We start from the raw sequence: 26,875 nt of genomic DNA on the forward strand, positions 1-26,875 counted from the left end.
ATTCCAAGGAACCCGGAGAAATGAACTTCGTTCTGCAAGGACTGAACTAGAGTCAGGAGAGCCAGGTTCAGGGGAGAAGGAGGGAGGCACAGCACTCACCGGCTGGTAGCCAGAAGAGACACACTTTTGGGGCTGCTCCTAAAAGTTTGGTCCGTGAACAAAACCGTTTCCCCGGTGACTGCGAATCCACTGCTAGCCATCTCTTTTTCTTCTCCCCATCATTCCTGTGTGGTACCCAGAAGTTGACTTCTGGTTCTGTATAAAGAGCTGGGGGAGGTATGATGTGTCTAAAGATCCTGAGAATCTGCCTCGTGATTCTGGCTGGGTGGGCATTCAGTACTGCCAGCTCTGAGCCAGGCTGGCCACGCAAGAGATCCATGGCTCAGAGGGGACACCCGAACCAGGTGCTGTCAGAAGGAGAACGCTGTTGGCTGGGGGCCAAGCTGCAAAGACCCAGAGCTGCTCCCCAGCATCACCTCTTTGGGGTCTACCCCAGCAGGCCTGGGGACCACCTGATGCCCTACCCTGTGGGGGGTCAGGGAACCCGCCATGCAGGACACAGTAAGCCAGATGACGCGGGGGGCCTGGCCACGAGCCCAGCCGGAAGTGGGGGGCCAAGGGGTGAAGCTGAGCAGCCAGCCACCCCGTGGGCCTGGCATGGTCCTCCTGGGCGGGCTGAGCTGCGGAGAGACAGTGACACTTATCTTGGCGATGGAGGATCCAAGGAGATTCCAGGTGAGGCTGAGACTCAGGAGCGCTCGGCCACAGCTCCCACCGTTACCACCACCTTCGTGGGCCCAAAGGAACTCCAACCCGAGAGCCGAAGGAAGGGCCGGGCCAAGACCAGGCATCGCCGTCAGGTGGTGAAGGGGCAGGGGGGGGGCATGCAGGGAGACCCCGGTGTCCCCCCCCGGCATTTCCAGCCTCGGCCTGAGCATCCTCTTGTGCACGGGGGCAGAACCAGTCTGACAGCGGACAGCATCCAGAAGGGTGGAGGGGACCCCCACTGGGAAGCAGAGACCTTTAACCCCCGCGGAGGCTTGCCGGTCTTGTACTTCTCGGGGAGGCGGGGGCGGCTGCTGCTGCGCCCGGAAGTGCCGGCTGACATTCCCCGGGAGGCCTTCACGGTGGAAGCCTGGGTGAGACCAGAGGGAGGACAGAACAACCCAGCCATCATTGCAGGTAACAGCCCGCCCCTGGGCTTTCTGTGGTCCTTGGGGTATGGCTGGCTTTGTGTTTGCCTGGGTTAGACCGAGGGGGCGAGGAGAGGAAGGGCACAGGGGCAGGAGAGCCAGGAGGGGCTGGCCAGGGAGAGAGGGGGAAGGGCCTTTATTCATCAGCTCAGCAGGACTCCAGACATCATCTACGATAATGGCTCTGTGACCACAAGAGCATTTGTCCCAACAAGTATCGATCTCCTGTGGTTCTGTACATGGCGCGTGCACTTAGGAGACCTTCAGCTCACTCCTCACCCCCTTTTTAAAGGGGAAGATCTCTGGTTCGTTGTCAGTGGGGAAGAAGCATCACACCCCATTTCTTGGAGTCCAGTCTGAGAGAGCCAGGCAACTTGGCAGCTACGTGTCAGGACCCAGGAGCGGGACCTGCGCGGCGAGCCACGGGTGGGCGGGGCGGGGCGAGGCCGCCCGAGCCGCCAGGTGCGGAGCCCTAACCCCTGGCCGTTCCCTTTTCCTTGAGCAGTCCTGGAACTTAGCAGAAAGCTACTGTCCGGCCCGAGTCCTGGAGTCCTGTTTGCTGGTCCTAACATGTATCCAGCCTAAGAACAGCAGGGGCTGCTGGAAGAGGTTGGCACTTACAAGCGGGGACCCTGGTGTCTAGCCCTGGCTCTTGTATGAGGGACCTAAAAAGGAACCGTAACTATGGTCTTGATCAGAGGTAATACCTCAGGACATTGCCTCTATGTGTTTTCCACTATGCCCAGATCGTGGCTTTCATGGCACCCAGAAGGACAAAGAAAAGAGTGGCATTAGGAATAACTATCTCCCTTGCCTTACTGGTGGTGGGGGGCGGGGGGTTGGTTTCAAGCAAGGGCTGGGGGTTAGACAGGACAGATCATCGTTTATGGTCTCATGATCCCTTTGGATCCCCTCGTAACAGGACCTCACACAAGGCTAGGCACATTGTAGATCCATTTTAATCTCGTTAATTTGGATTATCTACAATGCCCTCTGATGTTTGCCTGTCCCATTGACATTGGTGGGGAAACGGAAACAGTGAGAGGTGTGCCCGAGGCAGAGCAGGAATGAAACCCCAGAGCTCCTGAAGTGCTTGACAACTTCCCAAATTAAAAACTTCTCAGGTTGCTGGATGCCGGCAAATAAGTTTCAGACTGGAGAAAGAAATCTGGAAGGAGGGAGCCTCTTTCAATGGGGTGTTGCTGGAACATCCCTTCTGGACACGCTGTCTCCCCCTCTTTGGCTGTGATTTCTCCTTTGGAAGCTGGGATTCCCAGACACTGAGCTCTCGAGAGTCTTGTGGTTTTGCTTTATTTTATTTTTGGGTGGGAGAGGGGGTGAGGGGAGGGGAGAGAGAAGGGGCTGGGCTGTAAGAAGGTGGGGGCAGAGACAAAGTAGAAGGAAATCCTTATTCTGGGGCCAAATGGAAGAAATAATGAGATGATTATCTGATCAGAGTTGGCAGCTTCGCAGCTTTTCCCAGATGACATCTTCTTGCTGCCTAATCTCGCTTCCTAGTACCCATCTGCCAGGGAAACTGTGTGCTTGCCGTCTAGACCGAGACCCACGACTCCGCTTACCCCTCCTCCTGCAGTAGCAACAGAGGGACCTGGGATCAGTTCCCTGGCTGTGAAGAATTAGAGAGGGATCCAACAGGAATATATGAGCGAGGCTCTCAGAGGCTATTGCTTCCAGTTATTAAAACTCAAACCCGAGGGAACAGATTCAGGACAGTGGGTACCTGACCTCTCTCCTATCCCTTCCATGTCCCATTTTGCGCTCTGCAGAGAGTAGCATCAGGAGCTGATTCCAGTTACAGCATGGCTCCTTGTACTTCCCCACCTGCCCCCCATACACCTCCCTCCCTCGCCCACCTGTCCACCGCCAACCACCCTGCCCCCCTTGCCACAGCACACACATTCAGATCCTTCTCCAAAGTGCCCCCCAGAACCCTCCGGAAGCATGTAAAATTAGGCACGAAGTCTTTTGCAGACAGTCTAGCCTCTGAGGCTTCTTTGTCTTCCAGTCAAAGTGGCCCCTGTGATGTACTGGTCTTTCCCCTTGAGGTCCACCCCGGGAAGGTTGAGGGCAGGGAATACCCAGGTCTAACTCCTCCCACCTCCCACCCTCTATCTTTCTCTAGACTTGCGCATGTCAGAACATACCCAGGAAAGATTTAGGGTAAAAGTCTGGGAAAGATGGGGGCTGGGAACAAGGCCTTCATTCTTCAGGGTTTTAGCAGCCGGGCTCCTGAGGGCATAGGCATCTCTGTTCACCGTGCTTAGCTCCTTACACTTCACCTGTGGGCCCCCTTGCTGAGGGCTATGAGGCGGCCAGAGGCAGTTCCCCCCAGAAATGTCTCTGATTTGCAAGAATTTACTCACTCTTCCCAGCAGACCAGACCATCTTCCCTCACTTAGCCAGCACTGGGCGTGTAGCTGATCACTGCCTGCTCCTGGGCTGGTGGGCCTTCACCTGTACAGAACAACAACTGGATCGAGTTCCTGGGAGCTAAACATAATCCAGCCTTTGAAGTTCTGCTGCTCCGCTGAGGATCATCTGAGGCGCTGCAAGGCTTGACTCCCGTATTCTTTCCCAATGGCTCTCAAACCTCAGCTTCTACGTCCTTAGACCCAGCATCCCAGTTCTCCATCTCCCAAACTTGGGGCATTTTTCCCCTTCAGCAGAGAATTCAACCACACCAGCCCCTGTGAAGGAACCCCCTGAGATGTGGGGCCTCAGGGAATACTTCCCACATGGGGCACTAGGTGGCAGTGTTGCCTCATGCACAGGAGAGAAGGCGTCTGTTCGGAAGCCACGTAGTGGGTAGTCTGATTTCTTGGATTGCTCTCCCTGCCCGCGCCTCTGGGCTGTTATTTTATCACCCCCTCCCTCCCAGAGTGTTGTGGGTAGGCATCCCTTAGGGCTGGCTTCAAACAAGTCCTTTTGCAGGGCCTATGTGAAAGGGCTAAAGCGGCATTTTGTGGGGTTGTGACTAACTTGCACTTGCAGCAACCAGTACAGAAAACAAAATCAACTAGTTACCGCCTCCCTCCACCCCAAACTCCCACATTCTTCCAAAATAGGAAGTTGGACTCCAGAATGGATTGCTGGGATCCTTTTATTCAGGGCGGAGGACAATGCAGGCCTCACAGACTTTAGGTGCTGAGGTTCTCTCTGGCCTCCAGAGGGGGCATGATGGTGCTGCCCCCCTCCGCCCCCCCCACCCCAAGGTAAGGCCTTCCAAAGTTCTTCCAAAAGACTGTATGCAAGTGCTCCAGTGTAGGGGTCTTGATAAAACCAACTACTCAGGGACCTGGCAATTCAGGGACGTGGGGCCACGGAGGAGTAGCCTGAGGTCACAGGCCCATTTGGTTGGGCCGTTGGAACTCACTCAGCGGCGGACGGAAGCCAAATCCTGTCCCATCCTGATGTGAGATCCTTAAGCTCCAGCACCCAAGCCTGAAACCATCCTGTTCCTTTCCCTCCTTCTCAACTTCCTTTCCCCTCCTTCAACCCCAACATACACAGAAGAGAAGCTTTTAATAGGTTCCTCCTCACCCATAATTGATTTCAAATGTTCCTTGCAGTTGCCCAGCTGAGTAACCACCTGCAGCTCCAAGTTGCAGGGGACTGAGTCAGTAAGTCCATGTCAGGATTAGAGCCCGAGTCCATGTGTCTTCATTCCACAAATATTTACTGAGGGCCTTGCCATGCGAAGCCCAGCGGGGCACTGTGGGGAATACAAAGATGTCTAAGAAGCTGTCCCTCACTTGAAGACTCGTTTTTCTCTTGTGAGGATCCAACTTTCAGAGCAGATCCCAGTACAGAATGGAGGAGTCAGGCCGACCTGGACTACGGTCCCGTCTCTGACATTTATCAGCGCTCTGATCTTTGGCAATCCGTTCAACTTTTCTGAGCCTTGGTTTCCTCAAGAGGAGAAATGAGATAATGTCTTACAGAGTTGCTGTGATGTCTAATTAAGTTGTTCATGTAAAGTGCCCGACGCAGGGCTGGGCCGGTGCTACTTACTTACGACATGGCATTAACTGCTTGAGATAGTCATCACCAAGAGCAGTGGGTGCTAATCTACTTATCTTTGGTTCTACTCATGAACCTATAATTTTTCCTTAGGTGAGGTATTAACTTTAATTTCTTAGGAATTTAGTGAGGTAATCTGTGAAATAGGAATGATGGTAAATAGGATTTTTCACAAGATGGTTTCAAGATGATTGAGAACACTGTAGAATCAGATGCCTCAAATAATTCCATTTTTTTTTAAATCACATGCTCTTTTTAGCCTGGGCCATACTATTTTGAATAAATTGGACAATGGCACTAAAGCTTTTTTGGCATCACAGACAATCTGATGAAAGCTATGCTTACTCCCCAGAAAAACGTACACGTTCACATAGTTTACATAGCTTTCAGAGCTTTTTGGGTTCCTGATGGCCAGTGTCTCCTGGCCATGGGTTAAAAACTCCTTGTTTAGGGCACTTTGATGGCTTTTTTTGGTATGTTTTGAATGACATCTAAGAAATGCAATTTTATGGGATACCGAGACATCCCCTTCTCCCAATAAGGGAGCTGTGTCTCATTCGTGTGGACACGGAGCTTCACAGAAGACAGATTCCCATACCCGGACGTGTCAACATAGATGTGAAGAGAGTGTCGAATAGGACCATGTGTGCTATCTCCCCCTTTATCCAGTCTACCTCAGAGCTCCTCAGGAGATGAGGATTCTGTGACCTTCCTCCTCGGCTGCCTCTTCCTATATCGCAACAACGATCAAAGTCAGTGTTCGTCTGCCCTCATGGGACCCTGAGGAATTACCCATTTCCTCCACATTATAGCCCTGCTCCTTGACCAGGGTCCAGATGTGCAGCAAAGCTGTAGCACCCCTGCCCTTTGTACACATGAACCATGGATGCGAAGGCCGTTGTCAGCCTCTGGGGCTGGGTTCCCCCTTCATGGTGAGGATGAGAAACACGAGAGCGCTTGTGTAGACGACCCATGTGCCCTGATGGTTGTAAGTTGGCATCTGCGTACCAGGGGCTTTCATCTTGTGCCCCTGTGCCCCTCCAGAAGGGGGGGGCGACGTCTAGTGTTAGAAGGGAAACGGGCTGTCACTCTGCCCCTCTTTACAGCTGACTGCTGAACCCCTTGACCAGGCAGCCTTCCCGGTTCCCTCAGTGAGGGTGATCTCTACTTCCCTGCTTCCGTAGCCCTTCAAGTGTGGTTTCCTGGCGCGCATGTTGCTTCCTGCCTTATCAGTTCTGTACGTTTCTCATTTCTTTTTGTTGTTGTTAAGATTTTATTTATTTATTTGACAGGGAGAGACACAGCAAGAGAGGGAACACAAGCAGGGGGAGAGGGAGAGGGAGAGGGAGAAGCAGGCTTCCCGCCGAGCAGGGAGCCCGATGCGGGGCTCGATCCCAGGACCCTGAGATCATGACCTGAGCCGAAGGCAGACGCGTAAAGACTGAGCCACCCAGGCGCCCCTACAGGTCTCATTTCTATCTGCTGAGAGTTCCTCAGGAGCCAGATGCATGTCTGATTCACTTTTGTCATCCCCAAATATCTAGCACAGTGTTAGACTACTCAGTTTTGTTTGTAGGACACATAAAGTAGAAATTTAGATTGCTGGATGCCCATTAGGGATGAGAAGAACGGTGAGAGGAACTTTCTGGATCTCGAGGCTCTTTGTGGGGAATAGGGCAGTGGCTTTCAAATCTGCTTTTGCTGTCTGCAGAGCTGCCTCGGGGCTTCTGAGCAGAATTGCCCAGTGCGGGGCTCCCCTCCTAACTCCTCCCTTTCTTATCCACTTCTCTGAAGAAAGAATTTAGTTGTTTTAAAAAAGCTTAAACCCCACAACTCTAGAGTACAGGTTGGTATACTATGGCCACATCTGGCCCAAAGCAGAAGACTGTTTTATAAATGAAGTTTTATTGGAACCCAGCCACACCGTGTGTCCTCGGTGGCTGCTTGCAAGCTAAATGGCAGCTTTGGGGCATGGCAGCAGAGACAGTTCAGCCCACAAAGCCTAAAATATTTACTGTCTGGCCCTTTGTAGAAACAGTTTGCCAACTCATGCTCTAGAGCATTGCTTCTCGACTTAAATATTGATAGAGATCACTTGGGATTCTTCTTAAAATGTAAGGGCTGCCATGGGCACACGCCTGGCAGCGGATGCACTGAGGATAAGCCTCACAGACCTCCAACTGCTGGCTGTTTCACTGACCAGAGACCCCCAGGAGCTATGCTCTGGATTCATCACTACATTTGCACTGAGGCCACATACGCTTTGGTGTGGTGGGGACAGAGCAAACCAGTGCCTGAGAGTCAGGACTTCTCTGACAGCCAACTCTGGCTTGAAGACTCTTGAAGGGCTTGCAGAACATTCCTTAGTCTGAACAGTGGTCTCCAGGGCTTCTGCTGAACCTCCCTTCCCTCTGTCCTTCCTTCAAGGTCAGACTGGCAGCACGGGCTGATGGCTCTCCCAAGACTTCCCAGGCATACACCCACTTCTCTCTCAGAGTTGTTCCCCCTAATGAAATCCTTGCACGTGAATCCTGTCTTGGCATCTTCTGTTTGCACTGACACAACTAACGAACCCAAGTGCAGACTCTGATTCAGTAGGTATGGGGTAGCCTGAGAGTCTGCATTTCTGACAGACTCCTGGGTGATCCGGCCACCGTGTAGACCATATTGAAGTAGCAAGACTCTAGACTGGGGAGTCTAGAGCAGGGGTCAGCACACTTGTTCTGTAAAGGAACAGTAGTAAATGGCTTAGGTTTTGTAAGCCCTACAGTCTCTGTTGCAGCTCTTCTGGTGTGAGAGTGTGCGAGCAGCCATGGACAGGATCTAAGTGGATCAACGTGTCTGTGTTTCAGGAAAATTTTATTTACATGCATAGATGGCAGACCAGATTTTGCCTGCGGCCATCCTTTGCTGACCCGTGGTATGGAGGGCACTTCCTGTATGTGCTGCGTCTTCCGCGGCTCTCTGTCGATTCGCTTCCTGGCTCTGTGCTGCCCCGGGTAATACTGACAGACGTGGCCATGGCCGTGGTGGGGAAACTCCTTCTGTTCAAGTAAACACAAAACTCCCCGGAGATTTCCCACAGGAAACAAGTCCTACTTACTTTCTTGGTCTGAGCATTCCAGGGGGAGTTTGTACTGATGTATTTTCTTCGTTAAAAAAGTGGCATTGAGTTATAACTCACATACCATCAAGTCATATTTAAACTCTACAATTAATAGTTTTTTTTTTTTAAGAATTGTGAAATGTTTACCAATTTAACTTCAGAAGGTTTTCTTCGACCCAAAAGAGACACTGTAGCCGTTAGCAACCACTCCCCATTTCCCTCCTCACCTTCCCTCATCCACCACCACCAGAGACAACCACGAGTCTCTTTTCTGCCTGGATAGTTTGGCTCCTTCTGGACATTTCATATTTGAGCCTGGCTTCTTTCACTGGAGTTTGGTTCATCATGTTTAACATGTAGCAGAGCTCCATTCCTTTTGATTGCTGAGTAATATTCCGTAACTTTCTATGTCCCAGCTTGTTTGTTTGTTCTTCAGTTGATGGGCATTGTGGGGGCCTCCACTTCTTGGCCATGGCGACTATAGCTGCTGCAAGCATTGTGCACGAGTGGACTTAGGTTTTTGTTTCTTTCAGGTCTATACCTAGGAGTGGAATTGCTGGGTCACTCTACATTTCACATCTTGAGGCACTGCCAGACTGTTTTCGGAAGTGGCTGCACCATTTTGCAAGCCCCAGCCACGCAGGAGGGCTTGGTTTTGTATTTCCGACCCTCTGAGTAGAAAGGGCTCCCGAGACTTCACTGATGACTAGGGCTCCAGCAGTCCTTCCATCCACTGATGACTAGGGCTCCAGCAGTCCTTCCATCCGACAGCCCCTGGTGATCTTTGAGAAACGTGCTGTTGTCTTGTGCAGGGAGTGGAGACACCCGGACCCCCATGCTGAGGTCTCTGCAATCACAGGGAGCCCTTCATGGGTGAGAAGGATGCTGTAATCAAGCTTCCTTCTCCAGCTTCTCAAAGGCATCCTAAAATGGCCCTTTCTTCCCTGACCCCAGCTTTGCATGGGAGGAGTTCCCCCTTTGGCTGTTATTGCATTACTTTCTGTTACTTTCCACACACATGAGCCCTAAATGACGTGCATATGGGGAACATTTGGGCCCTCAGAAGTCACAGTGCATCAGACTGTGATGATGCAGCACCTTCAGGAAGCAAAGGAGAAGAAAAACAGAGAAGGAGGAGGGAAAATAAAGCCCATACAGCTCCTTTATCAATGCCCTGAACCTTCTCCTGGGTTCCAGCTTTGGGGGCATTGCTGTCTCCCTGTGAGCCACTCAGTTCAGGGCCTGGGGTCTGACTCAAAACGTTTAGATCTGGGACTTGGGAGTCATCCGGGTCCTCCAGCTGGTAGCACAGAGGGATTTCCTGTGAGCATGACCACGTGGTCGTCTTCCTAGTCACACTCCAGCTTTGGTGCCTGACGTGTGTCATTGCCCTTCCTGTCCTCACCCCCACCCTTCAGTTACTGCCTCTCTTCTTGGCCCTTTCACCATCTCAGGGAGGCAATGCATGGGGAGGGGCTCTGAGCAATCTGGGTGGTGCCATTAGCTCCTCTCTCCGCATCCACTGTTAGCTGTGTGTCCTTGCCCCATCCTCAAGGATGATACAGAACCCATGGGGATTTTTTTTTTTAAGATTTTATTCACTTATTTGACAGAGAGAGAGAGAGAGAGAGAGACAGTGAAGAGGGAACACAAGCAGGGGAAGTGGGAGAGGGAGAAGCGGGCTTCCTGATGCGGGACTCGATCCCAGGACCCTGGGATCATGACCTGAGCCGAAGGCAGATGCATAACCACTGAGCCACCCAGGCACTCCCCCCTCTCCTGCCCGCTCCCCCCCCCAACCCGCCGCCATGGGGATTCTTGCCATCATTCTTGGGTGGACCACAGGTTTTCGGGTTAGAAATGATCAGGAATGTCAGGGTCAAGGCTGGAAAGTAGGAGTCACCTTTGGCAGCCCAAATAAATTTGACCATTGCCTGTCACCTGCAATGCTTTGTCCTTCTTCCCTCCTTCATGCTCGTCTTTATTGTTCCTTTGGGCTGCCCGTTTGAGTCATTCAGAATTTGGGCACCAGGAGTATGTGCACCTGACTCCTTGTTCCCATCCTAGTCTATACCTCAAGGAGGTCAAATAAACAGTAGAGGGACGCTGCACCTTAGTTTGGATTCTGAGCCTGTATGCCGTGAACATCCCTTAGCTTCATTTCCTGATGCCATAAACAAGTGCATAAATTCCATGCTTCTGCACTTCAGTACATGGAATTGGGTTACCCTGGGGGCTCGTCAAATCCCTTATGCTTACATCATATACACCGTGACCCTAGCACCTTCTAGAAAGCGTATCTTATGCTAAGTTTCTGTCCAAGGAGTAACAGCATCTTCTTTTTCTCATGTTCACTACCTACTTTAAAACAATCCTACTCGTTGAATTTTTTGAAAAAGAGAACATCCAGGAAATGAAGCAATAGTGGGCAAACAAAAACATCCCAATTCTCTTTATGAGTTAGCAATGAGTGGTGAAGAAAAGTGGTTCTGCCCAAATATACACACAGGGGTCACTGGAACCCCCAATCTCGAACATTTGCAGTTGTCATGGCAACCGGTGGGGCTATCAAGACCAGTAACTATAGCTAATTTCTGGATTAGAAGTCCAGTTACTAATCAGAGGGGAAGAAGTCACAGAGTTGAAAAGTTAATCAGTTAGCGAATCATCATTCAAGTGGTGACTCAGCATTTGCTAATTTTCATACAATTGCTGTACATTTAGGGAAGGCTAGGGAAGAAGTAAAGTAGTTGGGTTCTATTTGTTCATTCCTCCACTAATTTATTCACTCATCCAACATGTTGAGCTCCTAGTCGGTGAAGTTTCAGGCATTTAACCATGTGCTGGAGAGTCAAAAATGGGGAAGGCAGGAGCTGTACCTGGAAAGGGCTCACTGCCTAGTGGGAGCAGACCTGTAACCAGTTATCACAGCCCAGCCACGGGGAGGGGCTCGTTTTGCCTCGATGAGTCTTGAGGGCTCCTTGAAGCTGGGGAAGGAGAGCTGGTAACCAGAGGGAGAGAAGGAGGCCTGGGAGGCAGCAGAATTGGGGAAAAGAGAAAAGGATAGGACTTTGGATGTGTCCGATGGCGCCGGGGCTGCCAGCAAGCCAGCAAGGCCTGAGCTGGGCTCACTGGATACAGCAGTGAGGACATCATCGGTGGCTTGAGAGGGGGCATTTTCACTACAGAGGTGGGGGCCTGAGGTGGGGGGCTGCCACGTTACAATGAGTGGAGATAGGAATGAATGGTCAGAAAGTGAAGGCAGAGGGCAGGGTCTTGTGTGCTCTGCATGGAAACTCAGCTCTGAGGGGAGCGGGTGGAGGTCAGAAGCATACACAGGCTCAGACATTTTATTTCAAGGTAAGAGAGATCTGAGTCTCAAGGCCTTGTAATAAAGCGCTGGTAAAGTAAGGCGAAAGACAGCATAAACGCACGGGAGAATCATGGAAGATGAAGTAACAGAAATGTGAAGCATGTGAATGAATGCAGGCTCAGTCATTCCAGGACATGACTGAAGACATTTTCGTTTGACCATGAACCCATGTAGGACTTTTGTGCCAGGCCTGCATCTGGTCCCTGCCCAAGCATGAACACACGTGCTCCTCAGAACAAGTCAAGGAAACAGGTGGAGGAGCCAGAGCACAGAGCAGAATAGGGGGCTGCCCAAGGTCACACAGCCTTGAGTTCAAATGTGAGTGCTCTGTTCCTAGAGGACATGCTCTCATCCACTGTGTGAAGCCGTCTCTACCTTTGACGGCAGGAGCAGTAACAAGTAGCTCAGCTGAACCCTTCCATCTCAATCCATGCCTCCTGTTTTGTTTTGTTTTGTTTTTGTTTTTTAAATTGCTCTCAGCAAAGGGCTCCATCCACACAGGCCAGCGCTCAGAGCTCCTTTCCCCCACGGAGACCACTTGCCCCCATCTCCCTCAATATAGATCACGTATAATACCGGGAATCAGTCACCAAATAATGGCAGCTTTACTTTGATGGTATCTTTTGGACCTGTCTTGTTCATCCCACAGCCACTACCTTCCTTTTGGCCACAGTAAGTCTGCACGTCTCTCACTTGAGAGACCAATTCATTCTTCAGCTAATTGCACCAAAGGGAGTTTTCTCAACTACAAAGCAGCTCAAATCACTTTCCAGCCTAAACCCTTGGATAACCCCACTGTGTGCTCAGGATAAAGTTCTGCTCCCTTAGTTTGTTACGTGGGACCCTACTGATGCTCTCAGACTCATCACTGCCCTCCAGAATAGACTCCCACTCACACACCCATACCCATACCCATACCCATACCCATACCCATACCCATGTGTGCACCTGTGTATGAGCACACTCACACATGCACAGTCACTGCTTACACACACACACACACACACACACAGTGAATTTCTAGCAATACCAGACTATGAGCAGTGACGCAGATCTACCACTCTTTCCCAGGCCTCTGGCCTTTGCACTTTTTCTCCCAATAAAACCACTCCCGCAGACCCACATTCATCTGAGTTACTCTTAGTCACTCCCTGGCTTTTTAGTTAGAATGATCTCTTCCAGGAAATCTTCCTTGGTCTCACTGATGTAGATTTGTTCTCTACCACGTTCTCCTGGTAGCCTGTAGTCAGCGTTACAGACACTCAGATCAATTTACCGTAATTCCCATCCCACTTTTTATTTACTCAACAGGTACCTGCTGAGTTCTCACTGCGTGCACTGTGCTGGGGGCTGAGGTTCAGTGAACATGCATAGCCCTACTCCTGTGCCATTTCTCTTCTCGGCTAGTTCCCCACTGGACTGTAAGCCACTTGAGGGCACCGGCTATCCTTTGCACATTCCTGCACCCATAGCAGCTGGCACATTATGAATAAATAAAACTCACCCAAAAAATATTCGATGAGAGGACGAATGAATGGGTGAATAAACAAAGGGCAAGATTTAGTCTTACAAACTGTGGAGTGAATTACTCTGTTTGGAGGTAGGCACAGGAAGATGTGCTAATCTTGAAGCCCTATTGATTTGGAAGATGGCTAAGAGGTTTTAAATTCACTCAACCTTAACTAGAAGGAGTGATTACTCTTCTCCCCCACTTCAACTTCCTCAGCTCCCCAAATCTATTGACCCTCGATAAATATTGACCAGGATCTAGTCTCCCAGAAAATTTGGATGGGATTCAGTTTCCAAAGCCTCCAATTATGATGGGCATTACTATGAAAAAGATTATTACGAACGCGTGGGCGGTTTAACTATGATTATTGTGGAAAGGGGCCAGATCATTCCCCATCTTGGTTTAACTATGGTTTAACTATGATTATTTCTTAATTTTCAGAAATTATCTATTCTATTTATTTGCTTCTTCTGGTTTGTACATGTACGATCTCTTTCTCATTCTCTCCCTAGAACTTTTGTTCTGTGCTCCTGTTCACATTAGGAAAAGGAAGGGAGATGTACTAGAGGAAGTTAATCTTGTGAATCTGTGGGAGAGGCCAGCAGGGGACCTGGGAGCTTTCCTTGGGTTCCAAGTCTTTCTAGTCTTTGCCCCTTCTTTGGTTCTCTCAAAATCTGGAATTGTCATAAAGGTCTTTTTTAGGGGGTGAAATTCTTTTAACATAAAACATAGGCAGTAGTACCTAGCTCAATTACTTTTAATCTATTCACTCCCTAATTTATTTATTCAACAGATATTTATTGAACACCAAGTAGGTATTCTAGAACTGTTTTTGAAAGAAGTTCCAACTTTATGCAGAATAATAATAAACCCTAACCACAGCAGAAATCTATTTTGGACATTGTTTCAAGGCACATTAATAATATGACATAATTGCACAACAGAGTATCCTTATAATCCTTATAATCCAGCCTGTGGCATGCAACCTGTGGCTGGAGGTGATCTTGGGCACGACTCCCCCTGGGTGTGGAGGTCTTACTGCACCCTTGGACAGCATGCAGAGTGTCACTGGCCTGACCTTAGCCAGTCACTGGCAGAGGAGTGGGGTGCAAGCAGGTGGCTTTCTGGCTTTCTGCCCAGGGCAAGGTCTGGGGATTTAGGAGAGATGGGCTGTACGCGGCTGAGCTGCAGAAAGCTGGGCAGGAAAGAGGAAGGCCCCTGCTTACCTTGCTGCTTCTGGCACTTCTGTCATCATCCCTCCTCCGGGTGCCACCTCCTCCTGGACTGCAGCCTTCCTTTTCTCTAATCCAACACCATGGTGGCTCCCACGCCTCGTTCCAGTTCAAGCTACTTGAGTCCGCAGTGGGAGCCATCTGATTGCCTGCAGGCTTCTGGGGGCTTCGCCAGATCTTGATCTCGTGTGTGTCACCCCAGCAGTCAAGGCGAGGCCTGGAGTGGAGCAGGCACTTGGAGTTGGATGAGTTGATGGGGAATGATCTGGCCCCTTTCCACACATAGAATCTGACCTCTCCTCACTCCCCAGAGTCAGCCACATTCCTGAGGCAGGGAAGTCTTTCCTCTGCACATGACCCAGCTGTTACCTGCTCCTGGCCTCGGCACAAGCTGCCTCCTCACCTGAAATGTCCTACCTTCTTCTCTTCCACCATCTAAATTCTTTCCTTAACGTAGTGGTGCGGAAGTCAGGATCTGGAGCCATGTGTCCTGGGCTTTAGCCCTTTACTAGCTGTATGAGCCTGGCAAGCCAAAGTCTCCTCATTTATAAAATTGGCATCGTGACCATTTCTGTTTCATGCAGTTGTTGTGATGATTAAATAAGTTGATGCCCATCGTGTGCTAAGAGCTGTGCCTGGGGCATAGTGTGTGCTCAGTCAATGCCCGTTGCTGTTTTCATCCTTCTGTGGTGATGTGGTGGCACGAGAAGGACCCAAAGACACTGCCAGCCGACTGGGCCAGGGCGGGCTCAGGCCCCTCTCCCCCAAGGCCTCCTCTGCCCGTTTTCGTCCCTGCAAATTCTCTTTTCTTCTGATCTCCCGTGCACAGGTATGCATCTCTCTCTCTGTGACACAGCTCAGCATGGGATTATTTGCAGTGAAACCTCAAGTCACTGGATTCCAACTGACCAGTATCCTCAACGAACCACAATATTTTAGTTATTCCATTTTTTTAGGAGACAGAGGCACGTGATTGCAGGATGAATTCAAAAGAGGGGTCTTGTAGGAACAAAACCTGCCCATTGAAGTGTGGGTCCAGTTCCATCCTTTCCGCCTTCTGTGGTCCCCATCACAGGATGTCTGACAGTGAGAAAGGATGAGAAGGATGAGGACCTCTCAGTCCTTCGGGATGAGCCTAGAGACCCCAGGCACAGACACTCAGAACAACGTGGGCCTCGTGACAACCTCTCCCAGCCTCTCCTTCACGGATGGGAATGTGAGGCCCAGAGAGGGAAAGGCACTTTTCAGACATCACACAGCAGTAGGCTGGGATCACGTTCCAAGCTTCTTGGTTCCCAATTTGGTGTTATCTTAACTCTTCCAGATTGCCCTTGGTTAATTTAAATCTCTTACTGGAAAGCAGAAGAAAACATTTTAGAAAGCCTTGCAACAAGAAAAGGAAAAAAAATATGATGTTAGTCCTCATTTAACCTAAAATGTCAAGTCATCACCTATTTTTCCTTGTTCTTTCTCTTTCTCACGCAGAGGCCAGGCAGCCAAAGCTGTGTTGCAGCAGGGGTTGACTCATAGGTCAGCTTTAAGTGTTCTCTTTGCACACTGGGCTCTGAAGACTCACCTGGGTTTAATTTGAGAACACACACTCTGTATCCTCTGGTTTCTTAGGCTTTGAAACTGGTGGAAAAGGGTCTTTAGGTTCTGATTGGCAGAGTATTTGGGTTTGTGTGGTCCCTGAGTATAACTGCCTTCCTAGAAAGCTGCCAGAGTCTCCGTGAGTTATTTGTGACCACAGGGCAGAGGCAAAAATCTCCCGATATTTTTAAGTCAACACAGGCAGTACATGGTCACTGAGTGAATAGGAGACACGTTGGACAAATACTAATGCTCTGAAAGTACTATGATGTCTCACTTTATGAAAACCCGATAGGCAACCAGCTAACCTAAGTTGGGAGCTCATTTTCACGGTGCGAGGATCTGCCCCAAGCTTCCTTTAAATAAAGACTCCTGCAATGCCTCTGAATCATCAAGTATATATTTAACACTATTTAAACACTGCTTCTTAGGGCAGCATTGATTCTGTAAACTGTACCTGGCAAGTGAAATGCCAAAGCAAATTTTTGAGAGAGATCTCAAGATTATTTATTTGGCAGAGGAAAAGGAAAACAGGAAATTGGTGTCGGGAGCTGCTCAGCTGGAATTTTAAGAGTTCTCAGAGGGACCTTGATAGAAAGGGGTGAGCTAGCAGACGGAGGGCTGAAGCATCCGGCTGTGGGTGCCACTGTGTCTCTGTCTCTCCCAGGACTAGCCTGTGCTAGGTACTAAGGTGTCTTCTCAAGGATTAAGAGATCCAAGATACGCCAGACTCTCTAAAGGGTGGGACTTCCTACCATTCCCTTAGCTTTTGCGCAGCCCACCTTCTGCATTTGGGGGGTTTTATCCTTTCTGTTGTGTTGCTGGAATTCCAAGGACCTGCTTTTCTCTTTTAGTTTCGGTGGGAGATCAGGTTGGTAGGAAGAAAAACCTGCAGGCAGCTCTCCACCTCTGCTGAGGAAAGGGAGCCCCCCCCTCCCCGACCCCACAGCTCTCCCATCATAGATGCTCATTATGCACACCAGCCTTTTATTGTTTGGTCTTTGATGTGCTGTTTACGGAATTCCATAGTCACAGGACCAGCAGAATATGTGAATGCACAGGGAATTTCATACTGTTTGTTCTCTAAGGTTATTAAAAATGGTTGAAATGACATCCCCTCCCGCCCCCAGAAAAGAAATCCGTGTGCCTAAAATTACTAATTAGGAGACTGTTTTCTTTTTTTCACGGGAATGAGTTGATGTAAGGAACATTTCAACACTTCTTACACTTCAATTATATATTTATTTCCTTATGCGGGGGGAAAAAAGATAATTTAAACATGCTGAAATGTACTGAGGTCATGGATGGCGTTGGCACAAACATCTCACAACCCTGGCTTGCAGTCACAGACACTGGGGTTCCAGATGAGCACACAAGCTCTCTTCTGGATGATCATGGCGATCTGGAGCAAGGCAGAGGGATCACCAGGATGGTGTCCACAGCCCACGTTCCTTGAGAGCAGCTCTGTAGGCCATTAAATATGTGTCAAAACCTGAGGCCTGACCCTCGGGCCAAAACTCCAATGCAAGCAAAGGGGCCTCCTTCCCAGAAAGACTGGGGAGTGTGTGTCTCGCTGTCTGTACAGTGCCCTGGGCTTGGAAACCACCTGCCAAGGATTGTCTCTCCCATTGCCACAGTCCTGTGGATCCCCCTCCTTCCCCCAGAATAAAACCCAGGGCACCAGATGCATATAAAGCTGCCCACCAGACACTGGCGCTCTGGAGCATGGCGGAGGGTGAGCCTGAAGATAGTGCCAGCCGTTCAGTGGTCTCTGGAAAGGACTCTAGTCAGCCCCGAGGTGCATGCTTAATTAGCAGCCTACCCCTCACGCTACTCACGATGGCTAGCTAAGAGATGTGTGTGGTACCTTGGACGCCTGCCCCTACGGCCAGCACTTTAATATCAGCAGGTGAACCTCCTTCACTGAAGTCTGGGCGCCGTGGGCTGCCTCTGAGCTGGGCCCTGGGCAGGTGAGTCAGAGCGCACCAGTTCTTCGTAGGTGGGCTCTCAGATTGCTAGTCTTGTCTTGTTGGGACACGAGCTCCATTGATTTTCAAAGTTGGATGTTTTGGGGGCTTGTCTCTCAAGTATCTGTCTTAAAAGTTGGGATGCCCAATGAGGGGTTGGGACCCTTCGCTTCTCAGGGAGAATCTTTGGGGCTTGAATTCCCTCCTGGTTGTGGGTTGCTATGCTGAGGGTGGGGTTTATGGTAAGACTGTGTCCCAGCTTCTCCTACCCGCTCATTTGCTAGCTGTGTAGTCGTCCCTCAGCCAGACCTTAGGTTTTTAAAAGAAGAAATTGTTCCACATGTAGCTGTAAAGCTAGTGTGTCTGTGGGAGGAGGAGAATCTAGGATCTTCGTATGTTGCCCTCTTGGACATTTGTTGAGTTTTACCAGCAGCTATTTTATTTTTTAAAATGTTATTTATTTATTTACTCATTTATTTATCTTTCAGTTTTATTGAGATATAATTGACATATAGCACTGTGTAAGTTTAAGGTATATGGCATAATGACTTGACTTACATATATTACAAAGTGATTACTGCAATAAGTTTAGTTGACTTCCATCATCTCATGTAGATATAAAAAAAAAGAAAAATGGAAAAAAGAATGTTTTCTTGTGATGAGAACTTTTAAGATCTACTCTCTTAGCGACTTTCAAATATGCCATATAGTAGTGTAAACTGTAGTCACCATGTTGTGCTTGATTTTCCCAGTACTTATTTAGCTTATAACTGGAAGTTTGTACCTTTTGACCCACTTCATCCAATTCCCTACCATCCCTAAAATGTTATTTTTAAAGGCAGAATAGTGTTATATTGTTTGGGTGGACTGTACTGTTTTTCTATTATAAATAATGCCATTGGGGAGGTATAATAATATACCTCTTAATTATTTCCTATGATTCCCAGAAATGAAATGACAAGGTTGGAGGATATGGATATTTTTGGCAAATGGTTGCCAAATTGTTCTCCAGAATGGTTTACCAATTTTCTCTCAGCCCAGAAGTGCATGAGCGTGCTTGCTTTTCCACCAGTCACCAATTCTAGAGACTATCATTTACCAACCTGAGAGACAAGAATTTTGATTTTGTCTTAATTTGCGTGTCTTTGAGGCTGAACATTGAAAATTCTCATTTCTTCTTGAGTTTTCCACTCATCTCTTTACACCCGCCATGCCCCTGTCTCTTATTGTTGTCACCCAATATGATTGTGCAGGTGATACGTGAGCAGAGGGAAGTGATACGCATGGTCACAAGGCAGACTTGTCTGTGGGGCCTGCTTGTGTTTGTGCATGAGCGTGTGTGTGCGTGTGTGTATGTCTGCAGGAAATGGTGGAATGATGGTGGAAGTGGAGGAGATTTATGTATTTAAGTCACTAGTGGAGCTCCATCCCCCACCCACTGCCAACAGAAGCCCATTCTCAAAGACCCAGATCTTGATCTGCTCTCATTTAGAGGCCCGCTACTCAAGAGTATGGTGTGAAGGCCAGAAGCATTGGCTTCACCTGGAAGCTTGTTGGAAGCGCAGAATTTCAGGCGCCACACAAATCCTGCTGAATCAGAATCTGCATTTATTCAGGCCTCTGGGGTGTTCATACCCACAGTAGAATCTGAACAGCTCTGTACTAGAGTTGGCCTTTTAGGAGGTCTGTGGGCACTTTCAGCCTGAACTCTAGGCAGACACTACTGATAAACGTAAAAGCTGGTGGTGTTTGGATTTAGCTCCCGCATCTCCCACCCGTCCATCAGTAACAAAAATAACTCAAAAAGTAGTTAACATTTATTGTCAGTTTGCGTCAGGAACGTTGCTCACTACTTTCTGTGGTCGTTGTGTGCAGGCCATAGCTTCTGAGGTTGTAAATGCCTTTGGATTCTTGTCTCTGACCACCTCTTTCTGTATTTTCCTGCTCTCTCCTCTCCCTGGTGAGCTGCCACATTGACCCTCACCCCTGCCTGAGGGGCTTGGGGAGAGCCGGGGAAGCCCCCCATCCTGATTCCCATCATCTTTGCGCACAGCAAGAGCGTGACTAAAGGGATGAGTGGCCTAGGAGGAGAGCTTGAAAAAATTGCTAGGATGATGGGAGTGAAACATTCCCAGGAGGACTTTCCCATTCTGTGCTCTAAATTATAAAAGCTTGGACTCCTAGATAAAAAGCTGAGCCTAATCCTGTCTGGAAGGAAAGTGATCTGGAGCTGCTGAAAAACACCTCCCTGGGCTTCTCTTTTCACTTTCTCCTCTTCCTGCTGACATGGCCCTGCTCTCTGCCAGTTTGTGTGGTCTTTGATGGATGGCCTATCTCCTCCTCCTCCTTGGTCCTTTCTGTTCCCCTTGTGGCCTCTCTGGGGGGCAGGGTGTTGGGTAAGTAGTTCTGTAGAAAGCAGTAGATAGATGTGTTGGTGGCGGGGGGGGGGGGGGCACAGGCATAACATCCTGAGAAAAGACCTTGCCTTGTATCAGGTTGATTTATGGTCATGACCTAACCTGGCTCTGTTTTTTGCTCATTTTTCTCATAAAAACAAGCTTGCACCATACAGCATGTTTTTTTAGTTACCAGAGCTGATGACACTGTGCATGACTCCTCTGTTTTGTTGAATAGAACCTCACCTTCCTGGAAGCTGCTGGGCCTTCTTGGAGAAGCAGGACTCTCACTCCTGACTTTGATTCTCTCAGAAGAGCAGAAAGGACTCTGCCATGGGGCTTTCCTGGAAGTGAGGTTCTATGGCCATCTCAGTGCCAAGGGCAGTATTTCTCTCTGGACCTTATTATTTTCTACCACCTTGGCTTGTATTGTAGTTAAATGGTCTCTTCTGTGGGGCTCTGCCATGGACAGGGGCTGTCTCCACAACGGGGCTTTGCCCAGGAAAAGCTCTCAATAGGTTTTACCACATGTGCTGTAGTACAGCTGTGTAGGACCCAGGAGGAAGCAGCTTTTTATGTGAGGGCTGAGGGAAAGCATGTCTAGCATCATGAGAAGGTCTAAGCACTCATGATGACACAGTGCACAGAATGCTTGGTCCCCCTTACATCATCCTCTAGGTCAGATGCAATTGCAGGGCTTTGGGGCAACACCATCTGTCCCCCCTCCCCCTCTGCCCCAGAGTGGTGGGGAATGTTTCTCCTCTGAGTCAAGACTTATGACTCAGTTTGACTTCTGGAACAGAGTCAGTGCAATGCAGGAACTAAAACCCATTCCTCCCTTGACCCTGTGGGAAATGCACAGGTGTCTGAGACAGGCTTTTGTCCTTACAGTGCTCTCATATTGCTTGATGGAATAAGGAAAGTAGCAGCAGTACTGTGCGGCTCAGCAAGGAGTGCTCTAACGAGAGCACTCAAGGAAGCCTTCCTAGACAAGATTGGACCTGCGGCTGACTTCTGAAGGACATGCCCACAGATGGGAGGCATTTCAGACAAAGGGAGCTAGATGACATTTTCAATGGGGCTAGAATATTGATGTTGAAGAGTGGCGTCTTGACTGGAGAGCAGGGTTTAATTGGGGAGGTGTAAGAGAATGAGTCTCTGTGCACCCTCCTCAGCACTGGGCCTTCTTAGCCTCTCAGACAGGGGGATATATATATATATTATATATATTATATATATATAATATATATATATACATACTTTTCCATTTATTTCAACACTCTGAAATAAGTTCATACAATGTTTCTGAAACACAGATACTTCTCTGTTTTGAGGAAAAGGGTATGAGATGCTCCTTTTCCCCTTTTGTCATTACCATAAAATAAAAGTGACAAGGACAGGTTGAGTCCTGACCATTCTCAGAAGATTCTCTTTTTTTCCCCTCTCTTTTTTCTTACTTTACATTGACTTTTATTTTATTTATTTTTATTTTTTTAAAGATTTTATTTATTTATTTGATAGAGAGACAGCAAGAGACGGAACACAAGCAGGGGGAGTGGGAGAGGGAGAAGAAGGCTTCCCACTGAGCAGGGAGCCTGATGCAGGGCTCAATTCCAGGACCCTGGGATCGTGTCCTGAGCCAAAGGCAGATGCTTAACGACTGAGCCACCCAGGCGCCCCTTACATTGACTTTTTTTTTTTAAAGATTTTATTTATTTATGAGAGAGAATGAGATAGAGAGAGCATGAGAGAGATGAGAGAGGGGAGGGTCAGAGGGAGAAGCAGACTCACTGCTGAGCAGGGAGCCCGATGTGGGACTCGATCCCGGGACTCCAGGATCATGACCCGAGCAGAAGGCAGTCGCTTAACCAACTGAGCCACCCAGGCGCCCTACATTGACTTTTATAACTCCTGGGGAGGATAATAACTTGCCTTGTAATTATGATGCTGGGAGCACTGTTGAAGCATAACTCCCTCTACCTGGTCTTGTGGTCAGGGCTCCCTTCTGTCAAAACCAATGGACAGAGGATCCCAGAAGGGGAGAGGGAAGATTTCTGGTGGATCCTTCTCCACCAGAGAGTGGGCAGAGCAGTTTAACCGGGTTGGTTGAGAAATAGGGGCAGCTTCAACCTGGACCACCCACTCCTCTGTTTTACTACATTTTCTTCTAATATAGGGTCCCCTCCACCAGTTACACACCTAGTGGGAAAAACAAGAGAAGAAGGTGGAGATGGAAGCCACTGGCTTGGAAGGGAGTTTTCAGTTGAGTGTTCTTGATATTGGTTTCCCTTCCACCTTCTTCAGCCTTCAGTTGCTGTCCTCGCTTTGGGGTGAAAAGCTCTCCCTGTGCCTCAGGGTCCTCTAGAATTGATTCCTGAATGGTATGTATTGCAGAAAACCCTGCAGGACCACCCGGAAATTTTACCAAATGTTCAGCAAGTCAGTCTATCATTTGGGCAACACGTACATAATTAACCAGCCAGCTAGTCAGTTCAGTCCTCCAAACTATTTCTCGGGGGTGGCTGTTAGCCTCCATAGGTTTTGAAGAGTCAGATCCCAATCACCTTCAAGGAGTGGTCTGCATATTTACTAATGCCACATTCGCCAGCCTGTATTGCTCTTCTTGCTTCAAAACAAAAACTAGATACGTATTTGAAATATTTTATTTTTTATTTTTTTAAAGATTTATTTATTTATTAGAGAGAGAGAGAGAGAAAGAAAGCACACAGAGGGAGAGGGAGAAATAGACTCCCTGATGAGCTGGGAGCCTGATGTGGGTCTCGGTGCCAGTACCCTGGGATCATGACCTGAGCCGAAAACAAGTGCTCAACTGACTGAGCCACCCAGGTGCCCCAGATTCGAAATATTTTAGTGCAGTGGAGAAAGCATGGGCTTTTTGGTCAAAGAGCCCTGGTTTTGATCCCTGTGTCTGGCCCTTACTATATGTAAGACTATGGATGACTTGCTTAACTTCTATGACCCTTGGTTGTTGGTCTGTAAATGAGGATAATAAAATCAACACATACATTTGGGGTAGGGCTTAATAGGGGTGGCACATGCCCAGTGTCTGGAGCATAGTAGACATTTAATAAAAGGTAGTTTAGGTCCCTTTATTTCCTCTTGTGAGGAGCAACAGATCTCCTGAGTGCAAAGAAAGAACCCAAGAAGTGGAAGGAAGCTAGATGATTTCTCTATAGAGGCCACATTTTAAAATGTACCTAGTAAGCGGTTGTCTGTAACTCTTTCACTACAATGTTTACTACTATTAGAATTTCTCATAATCACTCAGGGAGACTGTATCCTGGTTTGAAGAAGGCTTCTCTCCTTGACAGTAATTGACTCTATTAATTCCCAATGCAATTAATAATAGAGAACTGGATGCAAATGATTTTTCCTGAAGACCCACATCTCTGTTAAGATACCCAGGGTCTGTAAATATGAATTTTGGAGTTAGAAATAGGAATACAATGAATAGGATATACTCCTTCAATTTACTTTCCTTTTTCTCAAAACTTAGATTAAATACAGGGCAAGGTGTTTGAACAATTTTAAATTTAGTCCACATTGATACATAATGGAAGCCCGTTCCAAGCAAGAACTGGAAGAGTGATTCTTAAAGTCTTAAAATGACATGGTCCAAATGTTTGGCTCCAGTACCATCACCATTCTTCAAGTTACATCATTCAATCTCATTTTTCCAACCCATGGGCTATCCTAGTTCAGTTCGGTGTTGAGTGATTTCATAAATCATATTGATGATTTTGTCCCTCTGTTCCTCCCAAGAATGTGACTTTGATGAATAAACAACAGTTATAACGCATTTGCTTTTATCACATATACATCCAAAGTTGTAAAATCTCAATGTTGCAAAAGCTAAGGGTTTCACCACATATAGTGTGTTGGCTTATGCTGCCTTGGTTTTGTCAGTCTCTACTCTGCTGGTCCGAAAAGAAAGAGAAGTCTCTGTCTGTGGCTTGTCTTCTGGTTGTCTTGACACTGTCTGTAGCAGAGCAATAGTTTTTTATTTTTAATCAAGTCCAGCTTATAAATTACATCTTTCATAGATCATGTCTTGGTGTTATAGCTAAAAATGTCATCACCAAACCCAAGGTCATCTAGATTTTCTCCAGTGTTAACATCTGTTGAAGAGACTATCTTTGCTCTATTGTATTGCTTTTGCTCCTGGTCAAAAATCAGTTCAATCTATTTATGTGGGTCTATTTCTGGGCTCTCTGTGCTGTTTCATTGATCTGTTTGTCTACACTTTCACCAATACCACACTGTCTTGATTACTGTAGCTTTATAGTAAATCTAAAGTGACATTTACTCCTTTTAAATTCTAAAAAATCAGCTCAGCAGCGAAGTACACACAGCCACTTCAATAGTCAGAGGGAGAAGGAGACACTTGGCAGTTTGCATCTGCTTTCAGTTTTTATCATGGTGGAACTGGCTCAGACAGGCTCATCAGAACCAACTGTATATCTCTTCCCAATCCCATGTTCAGCAACATCATATTGGTAACTTAAAATTGGCCATTGTAGGAATATTTGTACTACAAAAATTGGCAAATGCTACAAATCAGGACTTGTTTTTTTTTTTCCCTTTTCTTTTCTTCAGAGGACCAATTGTTAAATATTTTCCAGCATAACATTGGCTTTATACCTGATTTCTTCTTCCCTTTGATGTCTTATCATCAAACTCCTCCTTGTCATAGCTAATGTTTGTTCATCACTTTCTATGAGTTAGGCACTGTGCCGAGATCTTTCACATGTATTCTTTTATTTAATTCTCCCAAAAACCTCAGGAGGTAGGCCTATGATTGAAAGATGCTGAAGAGAAGACCAGTGAAGTACAGATTTTATTTTACAGGTACAATTTGCAAATAAGTAAACTGAGGCTCAGCAAGGTGATATAATTTTTCTGGGGTCATACATCATGTTAAGTAGACTGGGGACTGGAACTTCCACTGACTCATGCTTGGAACCTCCATGCTCTGTGGTTTCCCCAGCATAGAAATCTGTTCTAGGCTCTGAATCATGACACTTCAGCTCTAGTGTACTGTCTGCACCCGGCCTGACACCCGACCTGACACCCGACCTCTCAGACCCTCAGTGTCTTCATCTATACAATGAGACTGGTGATAGTTATCCTGCCTAGCTCACAGGATGGCTTTACCATTTAAATGATAGTTACACACAATTGCTTTGGAAAGCTCAGGTACTATTTAAATGGGAGATATCTTTCCATGCTAAGAAGTAAGGGAAAAAATATTCACAAAAAGAATACCACATCCCAATTTAGAAGATTCAGCTGAATTGGGTATTTGATATAAGGAATTTTACAGTGAATGTTTCTGGGTGAGCTGTCAGGACCTTTGATTTGAGAATGTTTGAACTTACATCTTAGAGTTGCTTGGCTTTGGGTCTTCCTAACCTTTTCAGACAGTTTGACTGGTGATCAAGGTAGCCCTAGTTTCATGGGCAGATTTGGATAGCATCAAATTATTAACAAGATGGGTCAGTGCTAGAAAGCTGGCATTTAATAACTTTAGGGAGAATTTCTGCTGTATTATCTCCATGTTTTAATAAAGAGGTTCTTTTGCTGTTCACGTAGCTATTTATACTTCTCACTTTCAGCATATCTCATTGTAGTTACTTATTTAAGGCTTATTTTCTGCACTGTACTGAACTCTCCATGATGTCAAATAACCATTTGATCACTAGAAATCCCCACCACAAATACTGAGACTGGCAGCTGGTACTGCTTCATAAATATCTGCTGAGCAAGTACGTGGGTGGACTAACTACATGGAACTCTTGTAGTGTTCATGTATTTCTTGTGCCACAGTTGTCCATCTGCAAGCCTTGGAAAGTTCCTTAATTGAAGTTGGACCAAGTGTTCAGGACAAGGCCAGCCATGGGATGTTTCCTGCTGCAGTTCCTCTGTGTGCTCTCGGGATATCAGAGGCATTTGGCAACAGTAGGAAAACCTCCAGCTATTCCTTAACTTATTCAGTCCAAGCCCCTTACTGTGTTATGCAAGACCTACTTTGACCTGTTTCCACCCGTGGTGCCTGCCATCTTGCTGTCCCCACTGTGTAGAGTGATCCATAATTCTTTTGCCTGGCCAACTCTTACTCACTCTTCAAGAGTAGGTTTGGGTCTTTTCCCCTTAGGAAATTCTCTCCAAATTATATGGGTTGAGATTAGGCTCTGTTTTCACTCACCTATGTATTCCTTGATCTTAAGTTTTGATATATTGAAATTATCTCTTAATGTTTCCACCCACCCATGAGAGTATAACTCCTCAAGGGCAAAGATTGCTTTTTCTCCCAAAGCTGAAATGAGTTTCTATGTCTGGCATGAATGGGATGTTCAGTAAATGTTTGATGAACTGAAATGACTAATTCCAAGTGAAATTTCATTTCCCAGAAGGAGCAGGACACTGAGATGAAATGTGAACTCTTT

General features: G+C 47.6%; 1 protein-coding gene across 1 annotated transcript in view; it reads left to right on the forward strand.

The window, feature by feature from the left end:
- Window positions 1-236: 236 nt before the first annotated feature.
- PAPPA2 (pappalysin 2) overlaps window positions 237-26,875 on the forward strand; it is a 265,350-nt gene continuing 238,711 nt past the window's right edge. Inside the window, exon 1 of the mRNA XM_025878001.2 lies at window positions 237-1,182. Coding sequence (XP_025733786.1) covers window positions 279-1,182 — 904 coding nt within the window. The 5' untranslated portion in view covers window positions 237-278. The remainder of the gene's footprint in view (window positions 1,183-26,875) is intronic.

Source organism: Callorhinus ursinus, unplaced genomic scaffold (genome assembly GCF_003265705.2).
Source record: "Callorhinus ursinus isolate GAN/ISIS: 27379988/994484 unplaced genomic scaffold, GSC_fseal_2.0 scaffold13, whole genome shotgun sequence".
Classification (NCBI taxonomy): domain Eukaryota; kingdom Metazoa; phylum Chordata; class Mammalia; order Carnivora; family Otariidae; genus Callorhinus; species Callorhinus ursinus.